The sequence below is a fragment of the Pithys albifrons genome, chromosome 24, assembly GCF_047495875.1.
Source record: "Pithys albifrons albifrons isolate INPA30051 chromosome 24, PitAlb_v1, whole genome shotgun sequence".
Taxonomy (NCBI): domain Eukaryota; kingdom Metazoa; phylum Chordata; class Aves; order Passeriformes; family Thamnophilidae; genus Pithys; species Pithys albifrons.
The window spans coordinates 7390564-7411781 of NC_092481.1; the positions used below are offsets into that span (position 1 = coordinate 7390564).

Sequence of the window (21218 nt, forward strand, 5' to 3'; positions counted from 1 at the left end):
CGCGCTGTGTCCGGGCAATGTCCGGGCTGTGTCGCGCTGTGTCACCCGGCAGGAGCAGCGGCTGGTTCGATTCCCGGCGGCGCAGAGCGCTGTCCGTGGGTGTTTGCTGAGTGCTCAGTATCGCTCGTCCCTCCCAGCCAAGGCGAGTCCGCGCGGAGGTTGCGCAAAGCGGAGCTCCCAACTATGCGAGAGCATTCCTGACTCCCTGCCCGGAGCCCACCAGCTCCTTTTGAAGATCGAGATCCGAGCGATGGAGGCGATTCACCTCCAGCGAGCAAAGGTCGTGTGAAAGTACGGAAAGTTGTGTTGTGCAAAGGGCTCCTGCTGACACAGGAGCGGCTGCCCCGACACCTGGGGCTGGTCTGTGCTGAGTGCGGGCAGGAACAGGGAGATGGCCCTGCCGGGGGATGGTCCTGCCGGGTCCCTGCGCTCCAGGGGCCGGACACGTGCCCTGCACAGGGCAGTGTGTGGGGCAGAGCTCCAGGATCTGCCCCCCTGCCCTTCTCCTTTACTCCCACCCTGCTAAGGATGGCCCCTCTCCAGGGTAACACCTCCTACGGGCACAGTCAGCCCACAGCACTGCTGTTCCAGATGGAAACACAGAGGAGGGTTTTTGCACTGCTCATTGGCTGTATTAATTATTCCACATCTACAAAACTGGAAGTTTTCAAACCAACTTATCTAATAGTCATTTTCCAGTTCATAGCAGCAGGTAGCACTGATGACCTGCTGAGCTCTCAGTGAGCCATCCCTCAGGCTGAGAGCACCTCTGCTCCCTGTCCTGTGCAGGGCCAGGGGGACACCCTGAGGGGGGTCCCACTCTGCCGTCCCAGCCCTGCTGCTCAGCCTGGGAGCCACTTCCTCCCACAGCTGTGGAAGAAGGAACATGTCCGAGTGCTCCTGGTGAACAAGTGCCCTCAAAGACAGAGGTGCCTCAAAAAGAGAAGCAGGAGCACGAGGGGTGAGTTGTGCAAGAGCTGTGGTGTCCCCAGTGCTGGGTGGAGGGCTCTGCCCTTCACTGCTCCAAACAACACCCAGTTTCTGTGTCTTTATTCGCGCTTGTTCATTCCTTGCCCCATCAGGCAGGCAGTGAGGAGCTGTGCGTGCTGTGGCTCTGCAGGGCCGGCAGGGGAACAGCACCCCCTGCGCTCTGCTGGGACACGCAGCTGTGCTGGGAGATGCCCGGGCACAGTGCTGGGGGCGGAGCAGAGCGTTAAAGACAGGGAATTGCAACCCTGTCTGCAGTCTGCAGTGGGGAACCCTTTCATACAGCTGGTGAGGGTTCCCCCAGCTCTGCTTGCTCACCTGTTCCCCCAGGGAGCGCCTGGGGTTTGCATCACTCCGTTTCTGATGGCTGAGATGGGCACCAGAGCCCCCAGCCTGGGGGATGTCCTGGTCCTGTCAGCTGGAAAGTGTCCTTGGCCACAGGATTCGAGCTCAGAGCTCACTCTCAGTGTGCACAGACTGGGTTTCACTCTAGTAAGTCTGGGGCTGTGTTGGGTGTAGGTTTGACTGTGACTCGTGTGAGGGGCTTGCTGGACTCCTGAAACCAGCAGTGCTGTCAGGTGGCTCCAGCTGGAGCCCCTCCTGCTCCCTCCACTGCCTGGAACAGGAGAGGGAGCAGCTCTAACCGCAGCAGGTGGGTGTGCAGTGTTTGTGAGTCTTCTGATAACAGACTGGGGATCTTCTCCCCTCATAGTTGATCTGCCCTTTCCTCCAGCCCTCAGTCCTTATCAAATGCCTCTTGGCATTGCTTCCCTGCAGCTTCCCACCCCCTCACCAGCCCCTGTTACAAGATACAAGTGCTGAGAGATGTCGTAAAGATGTAGTAAAGATACCCCTGCTGGGTAAGGAGAGCCCTCAGCTTTCTCATGGGCTCATGTTTTTCCATGGCCAGGAATTTATTGTTGATCTTAATCTTAGGCCAGGCAATGTCACTGCATGGTGACAATAAATGTTCTTGAACAATCTGCTGATGGATTTATTTGTCTTCTCATGAGGATTCCAAGGGGCAGGAGGGCTCGGGAGAAGGGAGTTTCTGTTTGTGCCTTTTCATCTCTTTGAAACAGTCAGTGGTGGGATGGACTACACAGGATTGGCAGCTCTGGCTCGAAGGAGGCATTTGAGACTTTTACAGGCCTCTCTCCAGCTCCGATTCCCACCCTCAGGACAGGCTGAGGAAATGCCCAGGTGTTACCCTGGCCCCTTGCCATGCTCTGCAGCCACCAGTATCCCCTGCCATTCCTACCCAGTGGCTCCCAGATGTGAGTCTTTATGCCCAGTGTGTTCCTCTGGGAGCGAGTTTAGGACCAAAACAAAGACAGCCTAAATGTCTAAAGCCTCTGCTTGGGATGTGAGGGATCTTTTCCCAGGTCATGTGTGCTCTGGCTTCTTGTTCCATTCCTGGGGATAAGAAATTGCCCTCACATCACAGGGTGGTGCAGGATTTAATTACTCTTTGAACATGTCTGGGGCCCCTGATCCTCTGCTCCAGGCTGTTCTCACCCCACACTCCCCTTCCAGGCACTCCGAGCCTGTGCCTGTGGATCTGGGGCAAGACTCGTCCCCTCTGGACCAGGATGGCCAGTGGGACACTCTGGGATGGCTCTGCTGGCTCATTACTTTCATTTATCCCATGCAAGGGGCACAACTCCCAGGCTGCACTCACCTGGCAGGGCTGTCTCTGCCTCCCTGGTGGGCTGTGTGGCTCAGAGGGGGCACTGAATCTGCAGTCCTGGTTGGATGGGAGGGCTCTGACCTGCAGCGAGATGTTCTTCCCCTGGGAGACACCTTGGTGAGGGAATCAGTGTTGGAGGGACCTGCAGGACAAACAGGGAGGGATGGGAATACCAAAGCAGGCACTGAGAGAGGAGAGAGCATCTGTCAGTGAGTGTGAGTTACCCCAACCCACAGAACAGGCCACGGTGAGGTGGGACAAAGGGAAGGGTCTTTGGGAAAGGAGGGGACAAAGGGAAGGGTCTTTGGGAAAGGAGGGGACAAAGGGAAGGGTCTTTGGGAAAGGAGGGGACAAAGGGAAGGGTCCTGGATTCCCGAGGTGAAGCTTCACCTCTTGGAACATGGTCTGGGACTTAAAGGTTTTTACTGTTGGCTGCTGAAATTGGCTTTCCTGATGGGGCTGCAGTGAGGGACAATGTCTGATGGTTGAGGCTCATCCAGTTCTAGCACAGGAGAGGGGAGGGAGCAGCAAACACCTGCATTGTAGATTCAGACTCAAAGCATGATGCGTTTTCCCTGTTTTTCCCCCCTTGTTTCCTTTGGTAAGTGGGGAAATGCCACAAGAGCTGTGATGTTTAACTGCCTTTGTTTTAACACAGGGCTGACTGAGCACAGCTTGGGACACTGTTCTTATTTCTCAGTCATTTTTTAGCTCACAAGTTTGTCAGTTTTCATCTGTCACTGCCTCACAAGCAGAACCTCCAGTCCCTACACAGAAGTTCCTTTTTGCTGTGTGAGAGCAGTGCCCATGAAAATTGCAGGATCTGTCCACTTGGCTCAGATGTCTCTTTGTCTATAGTCATAAATTATCAGCCACTGCCATCTTTTAAATAGATAGTTTCCTGTTCTGCCTCTTGTAGGTTAGATATTATCTCCTCCAGTAAATCATGAGTCAGTGATTAATTCAAGAAGGCTGTTCCCAGAAGCAAATTCTTACAATGTTAAAATTAATGTGATGCGGAGCCATTACGGTGATATAGAAAATAATGATGGGCTGCAAACCAGAGCAATCAGCCCGGAACATGCCGGGGCGGGTGCCCAGCCAGGGTGAGTCACTGCAGAGTTCACGGGCTCACTGACGGGCTGGGTGAGCACACAGGGTCATTCCCCGGCAGCTGAGCCTGGACCTCTCTGGGTGCTCTTTGCACGCCCGAACTGTGAGCTCAGACACCTTTGCTGATGTTTCAACTGTAGCAAATGACTACAAAAACATGAATCGCCTCAAGAACGTGCGTGCGGCCGGTTGAGATGTCTCGGCTGATGAGTGGCAGCTTATTAAGCTCATTAAATTGTGTCTTCATTCTGCCTAGAGCAGCTCCGCAGAGTCATCAAGCGCTGGGGAGCGCCCCGGCTGGCTCAGCACGGGCTGTGTCCGCAGCAGGAGCGGCGCGAGGGGAGGGACAAACGCTCCCTAAAATCACAGAGCAGTCCGAGAGCAGGGACAGCCCCCGGGCGGTGTGGGCAGTGTGTGTGTGTCCCCAGAGTCCCCAGGACCCCCTCTGTGATTCTGTGACACCCAGAAGTGCCGCGGGTTGGAGCTCCAGCCCCCGGGCAGTGTGTGTGTGTGTGTGTCCCCAGGACCCCCTCTGTGATTCTGTGACACCCAGAAGTGCCGCGGGTTGGAGCTCCAGCCCCCGGGCAGTGTGTGTGTGTGTCCCCAGAGTCCCCAGGACCCCCTCTGTGATTCTGTGACACCCAGAAGTGCCGCGGGTTGGAGCTCCAGCCCCCGGGCAGTGTGTGTGTCCCCCCTCAGGCTCCCCGAGCAGAGTTTTGGTGACAGCTCCGTGCTGAGCCCCCCGAGCTGCCCAGGGCAGGGTGGGAGCAGCAGACACACAATGGCTGAGTGAGGGACCTGCTCAGGGTGCTCAGCAGGGCGGGGGCAGCTGAAGGCTCAGCTGGCAGGACTGGCACAGCCCCCTGTGCCAGCAGAGTGCACAGCACTGGCCCCAGCGCTGGGGAAGAGCCCCCAAGGCCAGGACCTGCCTCAGCCCCCCAGAGGGTTTGCCTGGCAGGAGGAGGATCCCACACTGACCACCAGGGCCAGAGGGGTGGTCCTGCCCCCAGCACATCCTGCCCTTCATCCCCCACTGCCCAGGACAAGCCAGTCCTTTGGGAACAGCTCAGAGCAGAGAATGGTCCACACAGTCCTGAGGTGTCACATGTCTATAAACAACTGTTAAACTTTGCTCATTGGCCCTCGTGGCTGTGAGTTCCACAAATGAACTACTATTAATTAGTGTGTTATTTCTCTATCTGTTGCTTCCCACCTATTCCATGGTAAATTATAATCCCAGTTTTCAAATGGAGAATGAACATTGTTTGTACAATTATTTCCTTCTTTCAGGTTTCAGTTTACTGGGGTTTAAGTTTGTGCTGATATCCCTTTGGTTTATATGGTGTGGGAGCAGCTCATTATTTTACTTAATTACCTCACATACATCTTGTTTGCCTTCTCTCTAAATGAAACATCCTGTACAGGGACTCTATACCTTGTTTCTAACTGAAGGCTCCTTCTGCCCTTCCCTTTCAGAGTTAGGGTGGCCAGAACTCAGCCACATTCCCTCTGGAGACATTCCAGCCCCACCACTGGTGGGGTTACTGCATTTCCTGTGCTCTTTTCCAAGTCACATGAATTTCAGGCTTTGATTTTAACTGTGCATTGGGGTGTCTCCATGATTTCCAAATTATAATCCTTTAATGCAAGTCTCCAGCTGCATGGAAATGTGGCTGTTTCTGGGTATGAGGAAGACCAAATTTCTCTCTGTTTACCTGGAATTTGTGTCGAGTGGGAGCCAGGCAGCCCTGAGGTGTCAGTGCAAGCCCTGAGCTGGGGCTATGTGGGCAGAGGGCACTCTGTGCAGTGCCACACCTGCCCTGCCTCTTCTCTTCCTGGGCTCTGCAAAAGGAGGCCTGGGCAGGATTCTGTTTATAGAGGCAGGGAAGCCCCAGCCTGGCTGTGGTAGGTGACACCTGAGCCTTCCAGCCCCAGTGCCCAGCAAGGGCTGAGTGCCCCTGGCAGCCTGTCCTGCTCTGCCCAGCCCAGGCACAAAGCTGGGACTGCAAGGTCTGGGACCAGACAAGATGAAGGGAGCAGCTCTGTACTAACAGAGTGTGGAGGGTGGGAAGAACTGACACTCCTCATCTTGAAGAGCATTCATTGTGTGAACTTCATTAATTGCCTTGTCTGCCACTTGGCAACGGAAAATACTGTGGAGGGCACTCGGTTCCTGTGGTGCTGCCTGGAGGGGGCACTGACAGTGCCCACGTGCCCCCTCCCCACAGACACGTGAGTGCCCTCAGCCTCCCCCTCACCCCTGCCCCTCCTGTGCCTGTTCCTGCTGTCCCAGCCCGAGAGAAGCCCCTGCTGACACCTCTGAGATGGCAGAGACGGGCGGGGAGGGAGATCAAAGGGAGCAGAAGAAAGAGGAGATGCCAAAGGCAGAGGGAAGATGTCAGGGACTTCCTTGATTCACCTGCTTTGCATACCTGGTACAGTGTCAGGAATTGTTAATGTACATAATTTTGGGAGTTCTGGAGTCGCCACGTAGTCACCAGACAGCAGGAGGCTGTGGAAGGGCATCCTCCTTCCACCCGCTGAGGAACGAGCTCGAAAGGCGGATCCAGGAGGGCCCTTGGCACCTGCGAGCCTCGGCTGGAGCTGGAAAGGGGCCCGGCCCGGGGCAGGGGAGGGAATCCCGGGGCTTGACAGTGTCTTCGTGCTTCCCTCTGCCGGTCACACAGAGCTGTGCTCCTGGGAAGGCGCAGCGTGTCTCTGTCTGGCTGTGTCTGGCTGTGTCTGTAGTTCCTCTGTCTGTGTGTCCTGGAGAGCTCCGGAACGGGAACTGGCTGCAGGGCCAGAGCTGGGGGGTGGCAGGGGATGGTGCAGCACAAATCAGGTGCTCTCTGGGCAGTCATTTCAAGCTTTAAACCACTGATATAACCTCCTGTTACCAGCGGGGATTACAAAGGTAATTTAACGGCCTTGATCTAAATTTAGTTGCTATTGTTACACACCAGGATCGTTACCAGCGCCACTGTGGGGGCTGCACCGCCGGGCCTTGGCCGGGGCCCGGCACGGTGTGAGGGGCAGGAGCCGCCGCAGGTTTGCCGGTTCCGGCCGCGCTCGGGGGAGGCCCCTGAGGAGCCGCCCCGGGTGAGGCCGCGGGGGCGGGACCGGAAGTCGCCTCACGGCCCGGCCCCGCCCCCGCGCGCGCCGTTGCCACGACAACCGCCCCTCAGCTCTCCTCCAATCACCGCGCGCGTTACTGCGGCGCTGAGCGGGGGCCAATCACAGGCGAGCTCTCAGAGCGGCAGCGTCTGGTTTAAGGTGGCTCGGCGGGTGCGCTTTGCGCATGCGCCTTAAGGCGGCCCCGGCTGCCCCCGCGGCGGGAGGGACGGACGGACGGGCCCCACCGGGGAGGGCGCGGGGCCGCGGCTGTCCCTGCGGCCGTACCTGAGGTTGTCCCCCCGGGCCTGCACCGGGGAGCGCCTCGGGACCTCCGGGAGGGGCCCGCGGGGCCAACCGGGCGGTGGAACGCAACTCCTTCCGCCCTGCTCGGCAGAGCTGTGCGCCCATTGGCTGATTCGCGCCCCGCCCCCGAACGGCAGCCAATCCTCGCTCTCAGCTGGGCCCGGCCCTGGATTGACAGCGAGGACGACCAATGGCAGGGCCGGATATGGCCCGCCCCCCCGCGTAACGTGACCCGGAACCGGGGCTGGGGCTGAGGCTGAGGCTGGGCCGCACCGGGCACCGGTGAGGGACGGGGCGGGGACCGGGGGGGACCGGGGACCGGGGAACGGGGGGGACCGGGGACAGGTGAGGGACGGGGCGGGGACCGGGGAACGGGGAACGGGGCCAGGTGAGGGACGGGGCGGGGACCGGGGGGGACCGGGGACCGGGGACCGGGGAACGGGGGGGACCGGGGCCAGGTGAGGGACGGGGCAGGGCAGGGCCCCTCAGCCGGGCCCCGTGCGCCGCTCCCCGCGCACCGCCGCGGTCGCCCCGAGCAGTCCCGGCTGCAGCGGCGCTGCCGGCCCGGCCCGTGCCGCGGGTGCTCCCGGAGGGCAGCGGGACCTTGTGGTGCCGGTGAATGCCGGCCGAGTGTGCCAGCCCGGGGGGTGCCGGCTCAGCTCCTGTAAAGCCAAGGGGGAATTTCTGTCCAGCTCTGAAAGAAAACGTTTAGTCTCTGCTGTCCCTGCTGGTGTGTGCGGGGGGTTGAGCCCAGGGGGTTTCATTCCAGGGCCGTTCCTGTGGCTCAGCCTTCAGCAGGATCTCATTGCAGGTTTTGGACCGTTGATTAAATTCAATCTAATTCTTTTTTCTTATTCTTTTTTCCCATAGTATCACCTTGGAGGAACACAACCCCTGCCTGGCTGGAAACAGTGTCTGCTCTGCCCCTGTGCCCACAGAGCTGCTCTCCCCCTGCACTGTCTGTTCCTTGGCCAGGCAGCAGGATGGGGGGCCCGGAGGGGCACCAGGAGCTGCTTCCAGCAAGATCCCTGTCTCTGCTCTGAGGAGCAGCTGCAGCATCCCAGAGGCAAACGCTGCAGAGCTCCGAGATGGAGGGAGGGAACGGCCCAAACCTGCAGCTGCAGCAGCTCCTGGTGGGCACAGCAGCAGTTTCTGTGCAGCCTCACACCGAGCCCTTCTCCTACAAGGTCAGTCCCAGCCGGGGCAGCCCCAGGAGGCGCTGCCAGTGCTGCTCTCTGGGGGTCACTGTTTGCAGACAGTGCTCTGCCTTTGTATTCAGCCGCTGCTGGAGGCCCCGGGGAGTCACATGCTGTGCACAGGGAGAGACAGAAGGAGCAGGTCTGTGTCTGCAGGGCAGGCAGAGCCAGGGAAGGGCTGGCAGGTCAGAGCTGGGGGTGTCTGAGGTGTCCAAGGGCAGTGGATCCTGCCAGAGGGTTCTGGTTTGCTGTGAGTCCCAGTGCTTGGCTCTCAGGGGTGCCCCCCAGCTGGCATGGCACGGGCTGCTGTGGTGCTGCTTGTTCTGCAGCTGTTCCCATCCCACTTCCCTCTGCATCCCTGACTCAGAAGGTGCCAGAAGCCCTGAGCAAAAGTGCTCTGGGCCCACAGAGCTGGGTCCTTGCAGGGGTGCTACAGCCCAGGACACTGCTGGGCACACACAGTGCCAGCCTCGTGCCAGCCCCCCTGGCTGGGGGGAATGTCCCTCAGGGGGTTAGAACAGAGCTCTGGGGGTGCATCTGATCTTCATACATCCTGACTGGGAGAGTTCTGGAGAGTTCTGCTCCCCTTGAGATCTGAAAGGTCTGGTTTGGGCGGGTGTGAGGGGGTTGGGGTTGGTTCCTCTGCTGTGAGGGAGGGCTGGGAATGGGGCTGGGAATGGGGCTGGGAATGGGGCTGGGAATGGGGCTGGAAATGGGGCTGGGAATGGGGCTGGAAATGGGGCTGGGAATGGGGCTGGGAATGGGGCTGGGAATGTGGGCTGGGAATGTGGGCTGGGAATGTGGGCTGGGAATGTGGGCTGGGAATGTGGGCTGGGAATGTGGCTGGGAATGGGGCTGGGAGTGGGGCTGGGAGTGGGGCTGGGAATGTGGGCTGGGAATGGGGCTGGGAATGGGGCTGGGAATGGGGCTGGGAATGGGGCTGGGAGTGGGGCTGGGAGTGGGGCTGGGAATGTGGGCTGGGAATGGGGCTGGGAATGGGGCTGGGTTATCCCAGATCAATCCCATTTTGGAGTCCAGCACTGAATGGACCCTGCTAGAGACATCTAATGACATTCAGGCAGCTGTTGGGAGCACACAAATGCTGAAAGGCCTGGCTTGGCCTCGGGCTCTTCACTCCTACTCTACATTTCCTTTGTGACTCAACCTGCTTTGCATCCTGTTTTGTTTCAAATTCCATCTTTATAGACCGTGGGAATTATTGCTGAGCTGGGAATGCCAGTGTAGGAGTTGGGAGTTTGCTGGAGCTCTGAGCAGCTGCCTCGGGACTTTGCAGCAAGTGGGGCATGTAAAAAGCAGCATAAAATCTGTGACAACTGAGCTGCCTCACCAGATGGGCTGAATTGCTGAGTGAGCAGCAGCTGTTACAGGTGGAGAAAAGCAAAATGTTTGGAAGCAACGGTTCCTGATCCACAGAGTGGAGTTCCAGGGCAATAAAACGTCCTCAAGACAGGAGTGTCTCAAAGGGAACAGTGACAGGGTCATTGTGTTTGGCTTTGTCTCCCTCCCCTCTGAGAAACTGCAGAGTAATTGGAGAAAGTGGCTGTTAAGGGTTATCTTTGACCCGAGTTCACAGCTTGGGAACAGCCGCAGAACTTCCCTGACCTGACCCAGATCAGGAGAAGGGGAGGGAGATAAACAGACTTTATTGCCAGGTGGGTGGGGCAGGAGATGACCTTTAAGGGTCCTTTCCAACCCAAACTGTTCTGGTTGGGGAGCAGTTTTAAAAGCCTTTCTCCAGGGTGTGCAAAACCTCCGAATTCCCTGGCTCAGCTGAGCCCTGTGTGTTTCCTTTGTTTCTGCAGGAGAACTTGATTGGGGCCTTGCTGGCGATTTTTGGGCACCTTGTCAGCAGCATTGCCCTCAACCTGCAGGTGAGTGTCCTGCAGGACCCCCCTGCCCCCGGAGCCCCGGGCCCCCCAACCTGCTGTGCTCTTGTTCCCTGTGCAGAAGTACAGCCACGTCAGGCTGGCGGGCTCCAAGGACCCCCGGGCCTTCCTGAGGAGCAGGGCCTGGTGGGGGGGGGTCCTGCTGCTGCTGCTGGGGGAGCTGGGCGTGTTCTCCTCCTTCGCCTTCGCCCCCCTCTCCCTCCTCGTGCCCCTCAGCGCCGTGTCTGTCATAGGTAAGGGGGGCCCAGTGGCTTCTCTGGGGCCGTCCTGCCTCAGCCAGAGCTCACTGGTTCTCCCTTTGCTTCTGTAGCCAGTGCAATCATAGGAATTATATTTGTTAAAGAAAAATGGAAGCCCAAGGAATTTTTGAGTAAGTTCTACAATTTCTTTTCATTTTTTCTGTTTGTTTACAGGCCATTACACACACACACACGTGGCCTCTCAAGAATTATATTGGAATTATTTGATAGTGAGGGGTGGCACATCCAGGGGTGTGTGGGGTGGATACCCCAGCCCTGGCTGTGCCCTGTGCCCTGTCCTGTCCCTGCTGCCCCCCCAGTGCCCTGGGTGTGATGGTTTGGAGGTGGCCCTGAGTCCCCCCAAGGGGTGGCACATCCAGGGGTGTGTGGGGTGGATCCCCCAGCCCTGACTGTGCCCTGTGCCCTGTCCTGTCCCTGCTGCCAGGGCGGTACCTGCTGTCCTTCCTGGGCTGTGGCTTGGCAGTGGTTGGCACTTACCTGCTGGTGACCTTTGGGCCCAACAGCCACGAGCAGATGACAGCAGAGAACATCACCAGGCACTTAGTGAGCTGGCCCTTCCTGCTCTACATGGTAAGGGGGCCCAGGAAATGGGTGGTTTTCTCCATATGCCTGATTTGGGAGGTTCATTTCAAGCATTGTTTTTCCTTGTGGTTGTACCAACACTGATGAACCTTTCCAGGTGTCAGACACGGGCCCAGCTTAGAACTCTCCCATTCCTTCTCTGAGTTATTCTGTCAGAACTTGAAGGGATTCAACTGAGAAGTTCCTGTGCCTGCATCTGGGCTTTTCTTACACTGACTTTCTCTGGAGCCATTCACTTCTCACTGAAAATCTCCTGGAATGTGTCACTTTATAGCTGAGAGAGGCTTGGCCATTGACTGAGTCGTGTGTTCCAGGGGTCCCTGACAGAACCCATTGCAGAGAGCAGGCTGAGGCCTCTGATGGGAATATTCAGTCAGGATTATTTGATCTGCTGCTTTACCATAATGTCAGAAGTGTCCCATGTTCCTGTTCTGCAGGAAGGCACTGAATATCCCACCCAACTGCAATCCAAGATCGTGCTAAATTTAGTCTGTAATTGTGGGGGATCCCTATTTTCCTTTGATTTGCCCTATTGTGCAGTTCTGATGTTTGACCAGCTCGGAGTCCCATTTACTTCCAACCCATCTAATCTGCATTTTTAATATTCTCCTTTGTAGCTTGTGGAGATCATTGTTTTCTGCCTGCTGCTGTACTTTTACAAGGAGAAAAATGCCAACTACCTTGTGGTTATTCTTCTGCTGGTGGCTTTGCTGGGTAAGTGGATAGGGAGTTGTGAGACCCTTAAACAGTGACCTGAGGCATCTGTGGCGTTTGAGGGCTTCCAGTGACCTCAGCAGTGCCAGGAATGCCCCGGGCTGTTGGGAGTGCAGCTGGCAGAGCTGTGGCAGGGGGCAGTTGGGCTGGCAGGGGGTCGGGGTCCTGCAGCTCCCTGTGGTCCCTCCGCAGGTTCGGTCACCGTGGTGAGCGCCAAGGCCGTGGCAGGGATGGTGCTCGTGTCCCTCCAGGGGCAGCTCCAGCTGGACTCCCCCATCTTCTACATCATGCTGGTGTGCATGGTGGCCACAGCCATCTCCCAGGCCACGTAAGGCTGCTCTGGGGCTGGCCCTGTCCTGCTCCCAGGGGTCAGGGGTGGGGGGGCCTCGTTACCATCCCAAAAATGCTCATTAAAACTCAGGGGAGTCACCCAGTCTGTCCTCTGGCCTGTCCCCACATCCACGTCACAGGAGCCTGGGGTAATGGTGCTCTGTGCTTCTCCATGGAGTGACACTGCCAAGCAGTTCTAACCCCAAATGCAAATACATCATTTGAGCATTTGCAAAGCAATTTTAGGGCTGAAATGGTGATTAATCAACCCTAACCCAACATCAGCAGCATCTGTGCCCTGGCTGAAATCACAGTGCAGAATCAGTGTTGTTGAGGTGCAGTAACATAAAGCCCAGTAGCAGCAGGAATAAAAAGCTTCTCCAACTGTGAGTGACAGTCTGGCCCTGAGGTCAGGGGCAGTAATTCCAGAGCCTCCCTCCTCTGGCCTTTATCCTCATTCCAAGGGATGCTGCTGCTGCTGCTGCTGCTGCTGCTGCTGCTGCTTTAGGGAGAAATGGTGAATTTTCTGAACTGTGTCAAGGTGTTTGCAGAGTGTCCTGTGTCTGTGCAGGTTCCTGGCCCAGGCCTCACAGCTCTACGACTCGGCCCAGATTGCCAGCCTGGGCCACATCCTGTGCACAGCAGCAGCAATCTCAGCAGGTAAGGGCACAGCTGCCCAGGGAGGGGCAGGGCTGGGGAGAGCCCTCCCTGACAGCTGAGAGAGGGGAGCACCCTGGGCAGAGAACCCTCCCTGACAGCTGAGAGAGGGGAGCACCCTGGGCAGAGAACCCTCCCTGACAGCTCAGCAGGGGCAGCACCCTGGGCAGAGAACCCTCCCTGACAGCTGAGACAGGAGAACACCCTGGGCAGAGAACCCTCCCTGACAGCTGAGAGAGAACACCCTGGGCAGAGAACCCTCCCTGACAGCTGAGACAGGAGAACACCCTGGGCAGAGAACCCTCCCTGACAGCTGAGAGAGGGGAGCACCCTGGGCAATCCCCCTCACAGCTCAGCAAGGGAACACTCAGCAAGATGACCATCTGTGTTTTCTTTCACCTCTCTGTAGATGCCTTTGTTGTTTTGGCCTTCAAACAAGATGAATTATCCCATTAGACTGTTAAAGTTCTCTGTTGAGTGCTGTCACTTCATTTAACGTGCAGGGGGTCTTGGGTTTGAGGCTGTTCCTCATTCCCTGCAGGGTGCTGGGTGATCTCAGGTGTGCAGTTGAATACACAGCTGGAATCTCTCCTTGCTGAATTTATCTCGATTTTCTTAGTGTGTCACACAGTGGACAGACCTCTTTGCTTCCTCTGCCCAAAGGTGTTGGGATCCCTTCCTGACAGCCTTGTTGGGGCACCCAGAGTGCAGCAGCTCCCTTGGTGTGGAGAGGCTGGTGCTGCTGAACAGCTTTACTTGCATCTGTGTTAGTCACACCAGCAGAGCTATTCTGGTAGTGCAACTCTTGAAAGGTTTGTCAATAATTTGTGTTAAAATAGAAATCAGGCCACCTTTTGCTATTTTAAGATCATTAAAAACCAAAGGTGCTGACTATAAAAGTAGGGATGTTGCCTGATTTGGTTTCTGGAGGGATTAGTGCTGGAGGTGTAACTGGGGGAAAGATGTAATGAATTATTTCCTTTTGAAGGAGCAACTTTTTACTTGGACTTCATGGGTGAAGATGTTCTCCATATCTGTATGTTTGCACTGGGGTAAGTGCCTCAGGTTTCCTTGGCAGAAAACTGGCTATTCTTGCTTTATGTGACTCCAGTTTTAAAAATACATAGCTTAAAAATATCTCCCTACTGGGGGCACAGACTGGAGAAGGACAGACTGAAAACACTTGCTCTGTCAGAGCTCAGTTTGTGTCTGGGTGATGCTGGAAGCTCTAAACAAATTAGTCCCAGTGCTGTGTCTGATGGAATTGGCTCTCCATAGTCAGGGACATTCTCAAATGGCTTTCAGGTGAGTAAAGAAGAAACACAGTTGGGAGATTATTGTTTGGAACTGCACCTTTCTCTGCCAACCCACTGGAAAAATCAAGACCAGTGGCTGTTCCTGTGTTTACCTTCAGGAAGCCTTTCAAAGGTCAGGCTGCTAAACCCTGGAATTTCATCAAAGAAAACCAAATGCTGATATGCTTCCCTTCCCCTTCAGTTAGTCAAGGTTAATTCATTAATTAACATGAAAAAATTCCCTGTGTTTTGATAAAGAAAAGGGGAATTGTGCTGATTGCTGGGTGGGTTTCAGAGCTGCTGAAGGGGGTTCAGCTGAGACAGTGCTCTGGAATTCTGTCTTTGCAGTTCCTTAATGTCAGTTCTGAGTTCTGTCTGGAGTCACACAGAGGCACTGTGGGAAAGCAACATGGGATATTGTGTGCTCTGCCTTGCCAGTGATCCCAGTGTCTTGTGCTCTCCCTTTCCAGTGATCCCAGTGTCTTGTGCTCTGCCTTTCCAGTGATCCCAGTATCTTGTGCTCTGCCTTTCCAGTGATCCCAGTGTCTTGTGCTCTCCCTTGCCAGTGATCCCAGTGTCTTGTGCTCTGCCTTTCCAGTGATCCCAGTGTCTTGTGCTCTGCCTTTCCAGTGATCCCAGTGTCTTGTGCTCTCCCTTGCCAGTGATCCCAGTGTCTTGTGCTCTGCCTTTCCAGTGATCCCAGTGTCTTGTGCTCTGCCTTTCCAGTGATCCCAGTGTCTTGTGCTCTGCCTTGCCAGTGATCCCAGTGTCTTGTGCTCTCCCTTTCCAGTGATCCCAGTGTCTTGTGCTCTGCCTTTCCAGTGATCCCAGTGTCTTGTGCTCTCCCCCAGGTGCCTCATAGCATTTCTGGGTGTTTTCCTGATCACAAGGAACAGGAAGAAGCCAGTCCCCTTTGAGCCCTACATATCCATGGATGCCATGCCAGGTAACAGGGAATGCAGGGCCTCACCCCCTTTCCAAGTGCTGGGCCCCCACTGAGGGCTCAGGCTCTGGCTCTGCTCAGCCTCAGAGGGATCACTGGTGGTGTCTGCTGGTTTTCCTTCTGTTTCCTTGTGCCCTGTGCAGGGTGTGCATGTTTGGCACTGAGCTGAGGGGAGATGAAGTGCCACTTGGATGCCACTGGGTGCCTGGCACCAGGGGGTGCCCTGTCCTGTCAGAACAGCTGGAGGCACCCTGGGAAGATGTTTCTGGGGATTGGGGTTGGCCCAGCAGGAAGAACTGATTCCTAGGGAAGGCTGGGATAGTGGAAGAGCCAGAGGGCAGGGGGAGCAGCAGTTCTTGGGAAGCACAGCTCAACTCTGGGAGCTGTGGGTCACTGCCTGCCCTCCCTCCCTCCCAGCCCTTGGGGGGGGTCACTGCCTGCCCTCCCTCCTTCCCAGCACTGGGGGGTCACTGCCTGCCCTCCCTCCCTCCCAGCACTTGGGGGGTCACTGCCTGCCCTCCCTCCCTCCCAGCCCTTGGGAGGGGTCACTGCCTGCCCTCCCTCCCTCCCAGCACTTGGGGGGTCACTGCCTGCCCTCCCTCCTTCCCAGCACTGGGGGGTCACTGCCTGCCCTCCCTCCCTCCCAGCACTGGGGGGTCACTGCCTGCCCTCCCTCCCTCCCTCCCAGCCCTTGGGGGGGTCACTGCCTGCCCTCCCTCCCTCCCTCCCAGCCCCTGGGGGGGTCACTGCCTGCCCTCCCTCCCTCCCAGCACTGGGGGGTCACTGCCTGCCCTCCCTCCTTCCCTGGGGCTCATTCCCAGCAGCTGCCCCAGGGCTGGGCACAAACCCACCAGTCTCTCTTTGACACTCCAGGAGCTGCTGAGCCCTGTCCAGAGCCCTGATAATTCAGTGATTTACCAGAGCAGGGAGAATGCAGCTTTGCCCATGGAATTTCCTCTCTGCCCTCTCCAGGCATGCAGAACATGCACGACAAGGGCACTGCAGTCCAGCCTGACCTCAAGGCCTCCTTTTCCTACGGGGCCCTGGAGAACAACGACATGCCCGAGCTGTACAGCCCCGCCACGCTGCCCGTGGTGCAGGAGCAGCACGGCCCCAGGGGAGCCCCTGCCCCTCCCTACAGGGTGCTGGAGCACAGCAAGAGGGAGTGAGGGCCCCCAGGGAGCTGACCTGAGCCCTCACAGCTTCCACCTTTATTTATTTACCTGTTAAAATACAAGCAAGTGTAAAGCCAACCTGGAAAGAGCTGAGAGCTCACGTCAAGCTGAACCTCAAGGCTGATTATCAAAATAACCAACTCTTTATAGCTGTGACATTGAAAGCCCTCGTCTTAGCAAGGAGTAAATCCCAGTTCTGCATGGAATTCTGCTCTCTGGAAGTGTGAAAGGGGGAGTGCAGCAGCATGGAATGGACAAGGGAGCAGATGCTGTGAAATCAGAGCTGTGCAGTTTTTAGTCCTGCTGGGAGTGGGTTTATCTCCAGCCAGAAGTTTTCAGGAGTGGCTCAGAGAGAGAGAAGGGCAGGATTTGATCTGTCACTTACAGAGACTGTGATGGATTTCCAGGAGGGCTGGAAATCCTTGGCAATAAATGGATTTGTTTTTAAGCACCAACACTGGAACTTTCTGTGTCTTTAGAGCAGCAAAACTGCTCAGAGGGAAAAAGCTGCTGGATCCCTTCAAACCAGGAATTTTGGGCACTCCTGTCCAGCTGTTCTCTGGCTGGTGTCGAGCACAAGCACTGAGGGTGTGAGTTGTTTTAGAGCACCACTGGATTATATGTCAGCCTAGAACAAAGATTATTTGCCAGTTTTCTGTTTCATAGCAGGAGCTTCAAGTTGGAGTAACTGGTGCAGAGGGAACACTGTAAGGGACAGGGACAGAGAATAATGTGACTGGATCTGGGGGGGAATTTTATGTCATTTTTGATGAGGTCTTAATGTTTTATCACATTTATTTTTGTTCTGGTTGAGGCAGATTTCCAACTTTAGTGGTCCCAAATCCTTAAAGGTGTTGACATTCCTCAGTTCAAAAGCTCAGTCTGGGTGTTGTGAGCTGGGATCCCCCCAAAAAAGGGAAAAATACTGGTCTGTGGTTGTGGCTGAGCTGAGGAGGAGAGAGGTGTGCACAGTGGGGGACTGTGAGAGTGATGGAGCTTTGTGTCCTTGGAATGTTTCTCTCCCAACTTCCAGGAGGTGCCAGGAGCTGATCCAGAGGGAGAACAGACCCCAGGGGGAGAAGGGGCTCGTGTCCAGGGAAAAGGGCAAAGTGCCACTTTGTTTGCTGGTGTAGGCAGGTTCTCCTGGCACTTTGGTTTTGTTGTGCTCTCTGAAGTTGGGGTTTTTCTGGGAAACTGAACTTTAACTCTGTTTGGTGTGTCTTAGGCTGTAAGAACAGTGAGAGTCCCCAGGACCCTGGAAGGCTTTATGTGCTTGTGTTCTGTGCATGTTTGAGTGGTTCCTGTAACACCAAAGGGTTTGGGAGGATCTTGGCCTTGGGACAGTGTCTTTCTGCATTTATTTATTTATTTTTAGGTTTTAAATTGACTCCTGGCCAGTTTCTGTTCCCACAGCAGATTCCCCACAGCTCCACTGCCTTGTGCAGAGTTATTCCAGGTTCTTGCTCTTGTGTGTGACAACAGAACTGTTCTGTGCATGTATTTGCCTTGTCAGCTCTGAGGGCTGATTTAATCTGTTCATGCTTTTGCTTTGGCATTTCTGGGCAGCTCAGAGTCCCAGCCCTGCCCTGCTCAGAGAGGTGCCCAGGGCTGCCCCCACCTGCCCTGGCTCCAGATTCTTTTTGGCACCTCTGGCAACTCAGATCTCACCAGTGGCATCCCCCACACTGCAGGTTGTGAAAGCTGGAGAAGTAACAGCTTTTCTGTTCCCCTGGATATTCCCTGTGTTTGAGCAAGATAAGGATGGTGCTGGGCTGGTGCTGCCAGAGCATCATTCATCTTCTGGAGCTGCAGTGACTGATTTACTGCCTTTGGATCCTGGTCATCAGAGGGGATTTATGTGCAGCTTTTGTTCAGCAACAATACAAAGTGAAGCCCTGCAGGGAGGCTGATGGGAAGGGCACAGGAATGCTGCCTTCCCTTCTCTCTTCCCTTTTAATTGGAGGCACTGGCTGTTCTGACCTGTTAGTTCTGCAGCCACAGAACACACAGTTGGAAAACAAGCTGTGCTAAACCACTGTCACCTACCAACACTTTCATGGCAATATTCTGTGTCTAATTATTGCTGATGCTGCTGTGGTATAACATAAATCCTCAGAAGGGCCCAAATGTTTTGCTGGTGACACTCCTGTGTCAGGATGGGCCTGTGTGTAACAGGATGTGGTTTCCCAGTTCTGTTTCTGTGCTGAAAAACTGCAGGTGACCAAGCACAGACTTTGCAGCAATAAATGGTTGGGTTTGGTTTGTCCCCTCATCACAGCCCTGACACCTGAGAGGTGGGCACAGAGTGCTCTGGGGGGAGCCCTGGCTTGTGCTTCTCCTGCCCTGCTCTCTGCCCTGAATCAGGGGGTTTTCTCTGTGAACTGCCCATTTCCCCAGCCCAGGGCTCTGACTGACCCCTGGCCCTCCTCACAGAGCCCTCAGGGGTCGGCACTGCTGCTCTGAGTGAAACTTCCTCCAGCCAGAACTTGAGCTTTTCTGTTATTGTGTGGGTTTGCCTTTTCTTTCAAAGATTCTAAAGGCAATTTCTTGCTCCAAAGCTTTACATAACCATGTTTTATTTACACAGTCTCCACGTGTTCCAATAATTCTACTTAATAATGACAGTTCCCTTTACCTTGATTTGCCTTTGGAAACTCCCTGACAAAGGACTGCAGGGGAGGTGATGCCTTTTCTGGAGCACATAAATCACTCTTTGTTTGATTCCTGTGCCCCCTCAGAGCCTGAGGAGATCTTTGGGCCTCAGCTCACTCTGGTTGAGGGGTTGGGAGGACTGAGGGGTTGCAGCTCCCTCCTGTTTGCTGCTGCTGTTCAACACTTGAATTTGAAAATATGGGGGTTTTGTACTTCCCCCTTTTTGCTTTTTCTCCCAGGCTTCCAAAAGATGTTACTGCTGCCTGTTGGCACCATCACCCAGCTGGGAAGGCAGAGCAGGGCCCTGAGGAGACCAGTATCTTACTTACACTTGACTTGTAGGACTTGTGTGCTCTTTCTGACAGGGAGGGGGGAGCTCAGGATTGAATTAAACTCCTGACCTGCCCCTTCCAGTCAGAGAAGCTGAACAGGATGGTCTTTGTACCTTCAGGTGTGAACTGTCCCCAGAGCAGCTGCTGGTCTGAGGTGGCAGCACAGGGAGGGGCAGGAGAGGAGCCTGTGCCACATCCCAGTGTGACCAGTCACACCAGTGGGCACAGCACGTTCTGCCAGGGGCCTGTGAACCCTCCTGTGTGTGCAGGGCTGGCCTGGGGGAGGCAGAGCCTGCTCAGCACCCACAGCCCCAAAGGGGAAGGACTTTCCTGCACCAGGAGCTGTTTCTCCCACCAGACTGTGGATCAGCTCCTTGGCTCCATCTCTGGCTCCCTTGTCCAGTGTGAACTGACATCTCTTGCCTCCACACTGAGTGGCTTTTCAATGCACCAGAGCACTTAATACCTTCTCAGTGTGTACTTTGTGTGTAATTCAATGCTGTGGAGCAGCTCCTGTGCTGGCTGAGTGTATAAAAGGATCTGCCTTCAGTGTTCTCTTGTTCACATTAAAATGTGTAAATAAATCAAGCTTTACACTATTGCACTCTGAGGGTAACTGCTGCATTTTCCACAAGAAATGGTGCATGTCTATTTAATTCTGTTTGTCTTTCAGGTGAGGCCTTTGGAAATGAAACTTTGAATAAAAGATTGTGGTAAAATGAAACTTTGAGTAAAAGATTGTGGTAAAACCTATGGAATTCTGGCTTGCCCCATGCTCTGGGAATGGCTTTAATTGGCCATAAATGTCTGGAGAGAAGTTAAGGCAGGATTTATTTTACTAAAATGTGTATTGAAAGACCTGCGTGTCTGTTTTTTAACACAACAGTTGTGAATGAAGTGCAGGTTGCTCTGTTTGGGGCTGCAGCATTGGATTACATGAGTGCCCAAGTATTTGGTGTCAGCTGCAGGAATTGTGCAACTTCCTTTAGAAACTTAGTTTTACAGAGCTCTAAAAAATGAGCATTATTATTTTGAGGAAGAGCTTGCAAAGTGATCCAGGGATAACCTGGAGGAGACACAACCCCAGATCGTTGCCTTGCTGGTGGCCTGACCCGAGTTATTTTACTGAACGGAGCTGCTCTGCCAGCCCAGCCCTGGGGCGAGAGCTGGGGATGCTCAGCTGGAGGAGGGGCCGTCCAGGGACGGGGGGCAGGACACGGGACAGGACACGGGGCACAGGGAACATGGCACAGGGGACAGGGGACATGGCACAGGACACGGGGCACAGGGGACATGGCACAGGGGACAGGACACGGGGCACAGGGGACATGGCACAGGGGACAGGACACGGGGCACAGGGGACAGGACACGGGGCACAGGGGACATGGCACAGAGGACATGGCACAGGGGACAGGACACGGGGCACAGGGGACATGGCACAGGACACGGGGCACAGGGGACATGGCACAGGGGACATGGCACAGGGGACATGGCACAGGGGACAGGACACGGGGCACAGGGGACATGGCACAGGACACGGGGCACAGGGGACAGGACACGGGGGACATGGCACAGGGGACAGGAGCAGCTTCACTGCCACTAGAGAGCCAGACCATTGTAAATAAATTTAGAATAGTGGGAACGTGGCTAATCGACTGTTTGCCAGTTTAATTAACACGTAACAGATGGGGTTTAGTCCAGGGGGATGAGAGGAGAACCCTCAGGATACTCTTAATTAATTCAATGTATCTCTTGGGGTCCCAAACCACCAAGGACAAAACCAACCAAGCCAAGAGCAGCCTCAGCTGGTTCGGTGTTCAGAGCTGCTGTCCCCTCCCTGAACTCCGCTCAGCGCCGGCCTGAGCTGCTTCCCCAGCCCCTCCTGCGCTCCCTCCATCCCATCCGGGTCACCCGACCCGCCGCTCTCGGGGGCGCGCACGCGCCGTCCCGCCCCTCCCGGACAGTGCG

The 21218-nt window shown here is 55.6% G+C and overlaps 1 protein-coding gene and 1 long non-coding RNA gene across 5 annotated transcripts; one reads left to right on the plus strand and one right to left on the minus strand.

Annotated features, from left to right (window-relative positions):
- Positions 1 to 1329: 1329 nt before the first annotated feature.
- Positions 1330 to 6873, minus strand: LOC139682331 (uncharacterized). Its single transcript, XR_011699631.1, has 3 exons — positions 6223 to 6873; positions 2669 to 2819; positions 1330 to 1449 (listed from the first exon to the last, which is right to left on the minus strand). It is a non-coding gene; the product is annotated as an uncharacterized lncRNA (long non-coding RNA).
- Positions 6874 to 8197: 1324 nt separating this feature from the next.
- Positions 8198 to 16721, plus strand: NIPAL3 (NIPA like domain containing 3). Of its 4 annotated transcripts, none has more exons than XM_071576638.1 (11): positions 8198 to 8394; positions 10227 to 10295; positions 10372 to 10543; positions 10621 to 10680; positions 10995 to 11140; positions 11770 to 11866; positions 12059 to 12194; positions 12768 to 12856; positions 13842 to 13905; positions 15000 to 15094; positions 16064 to 16721. In XM_071576638.1, exons 1-11 carry the CDS (start codon positions 8296 to 8298, stop codon positions 16258 to 16260), a joined length of 1224 nt encoding a protein of 407 aa, XP_071432739.1. In that variant the 5' UTR covers positions 8198 to 8295; the 3' UTR covers positions 16261 to 16721. The 4 variants fall into 4 exon arrangements, with proteins under 4 accessions (XP_071432739.1, XP_071432740.1, XP_071432742.1 ...); XM_071576639.1 differs by lacking the exon at positions 16064 to 16721 and adding an exon at positions 15965 to 16038; XM_071576640.1 differs by lacking the exons at positions 8198 to 8394; positions 10227 to 10295 and adding an exon at positions 13517 to 13665 and having other exon boundaries at positions 10453 to 10543.
- Positions 16722 to 21218: the final 4497 nt, after the last annotated feature.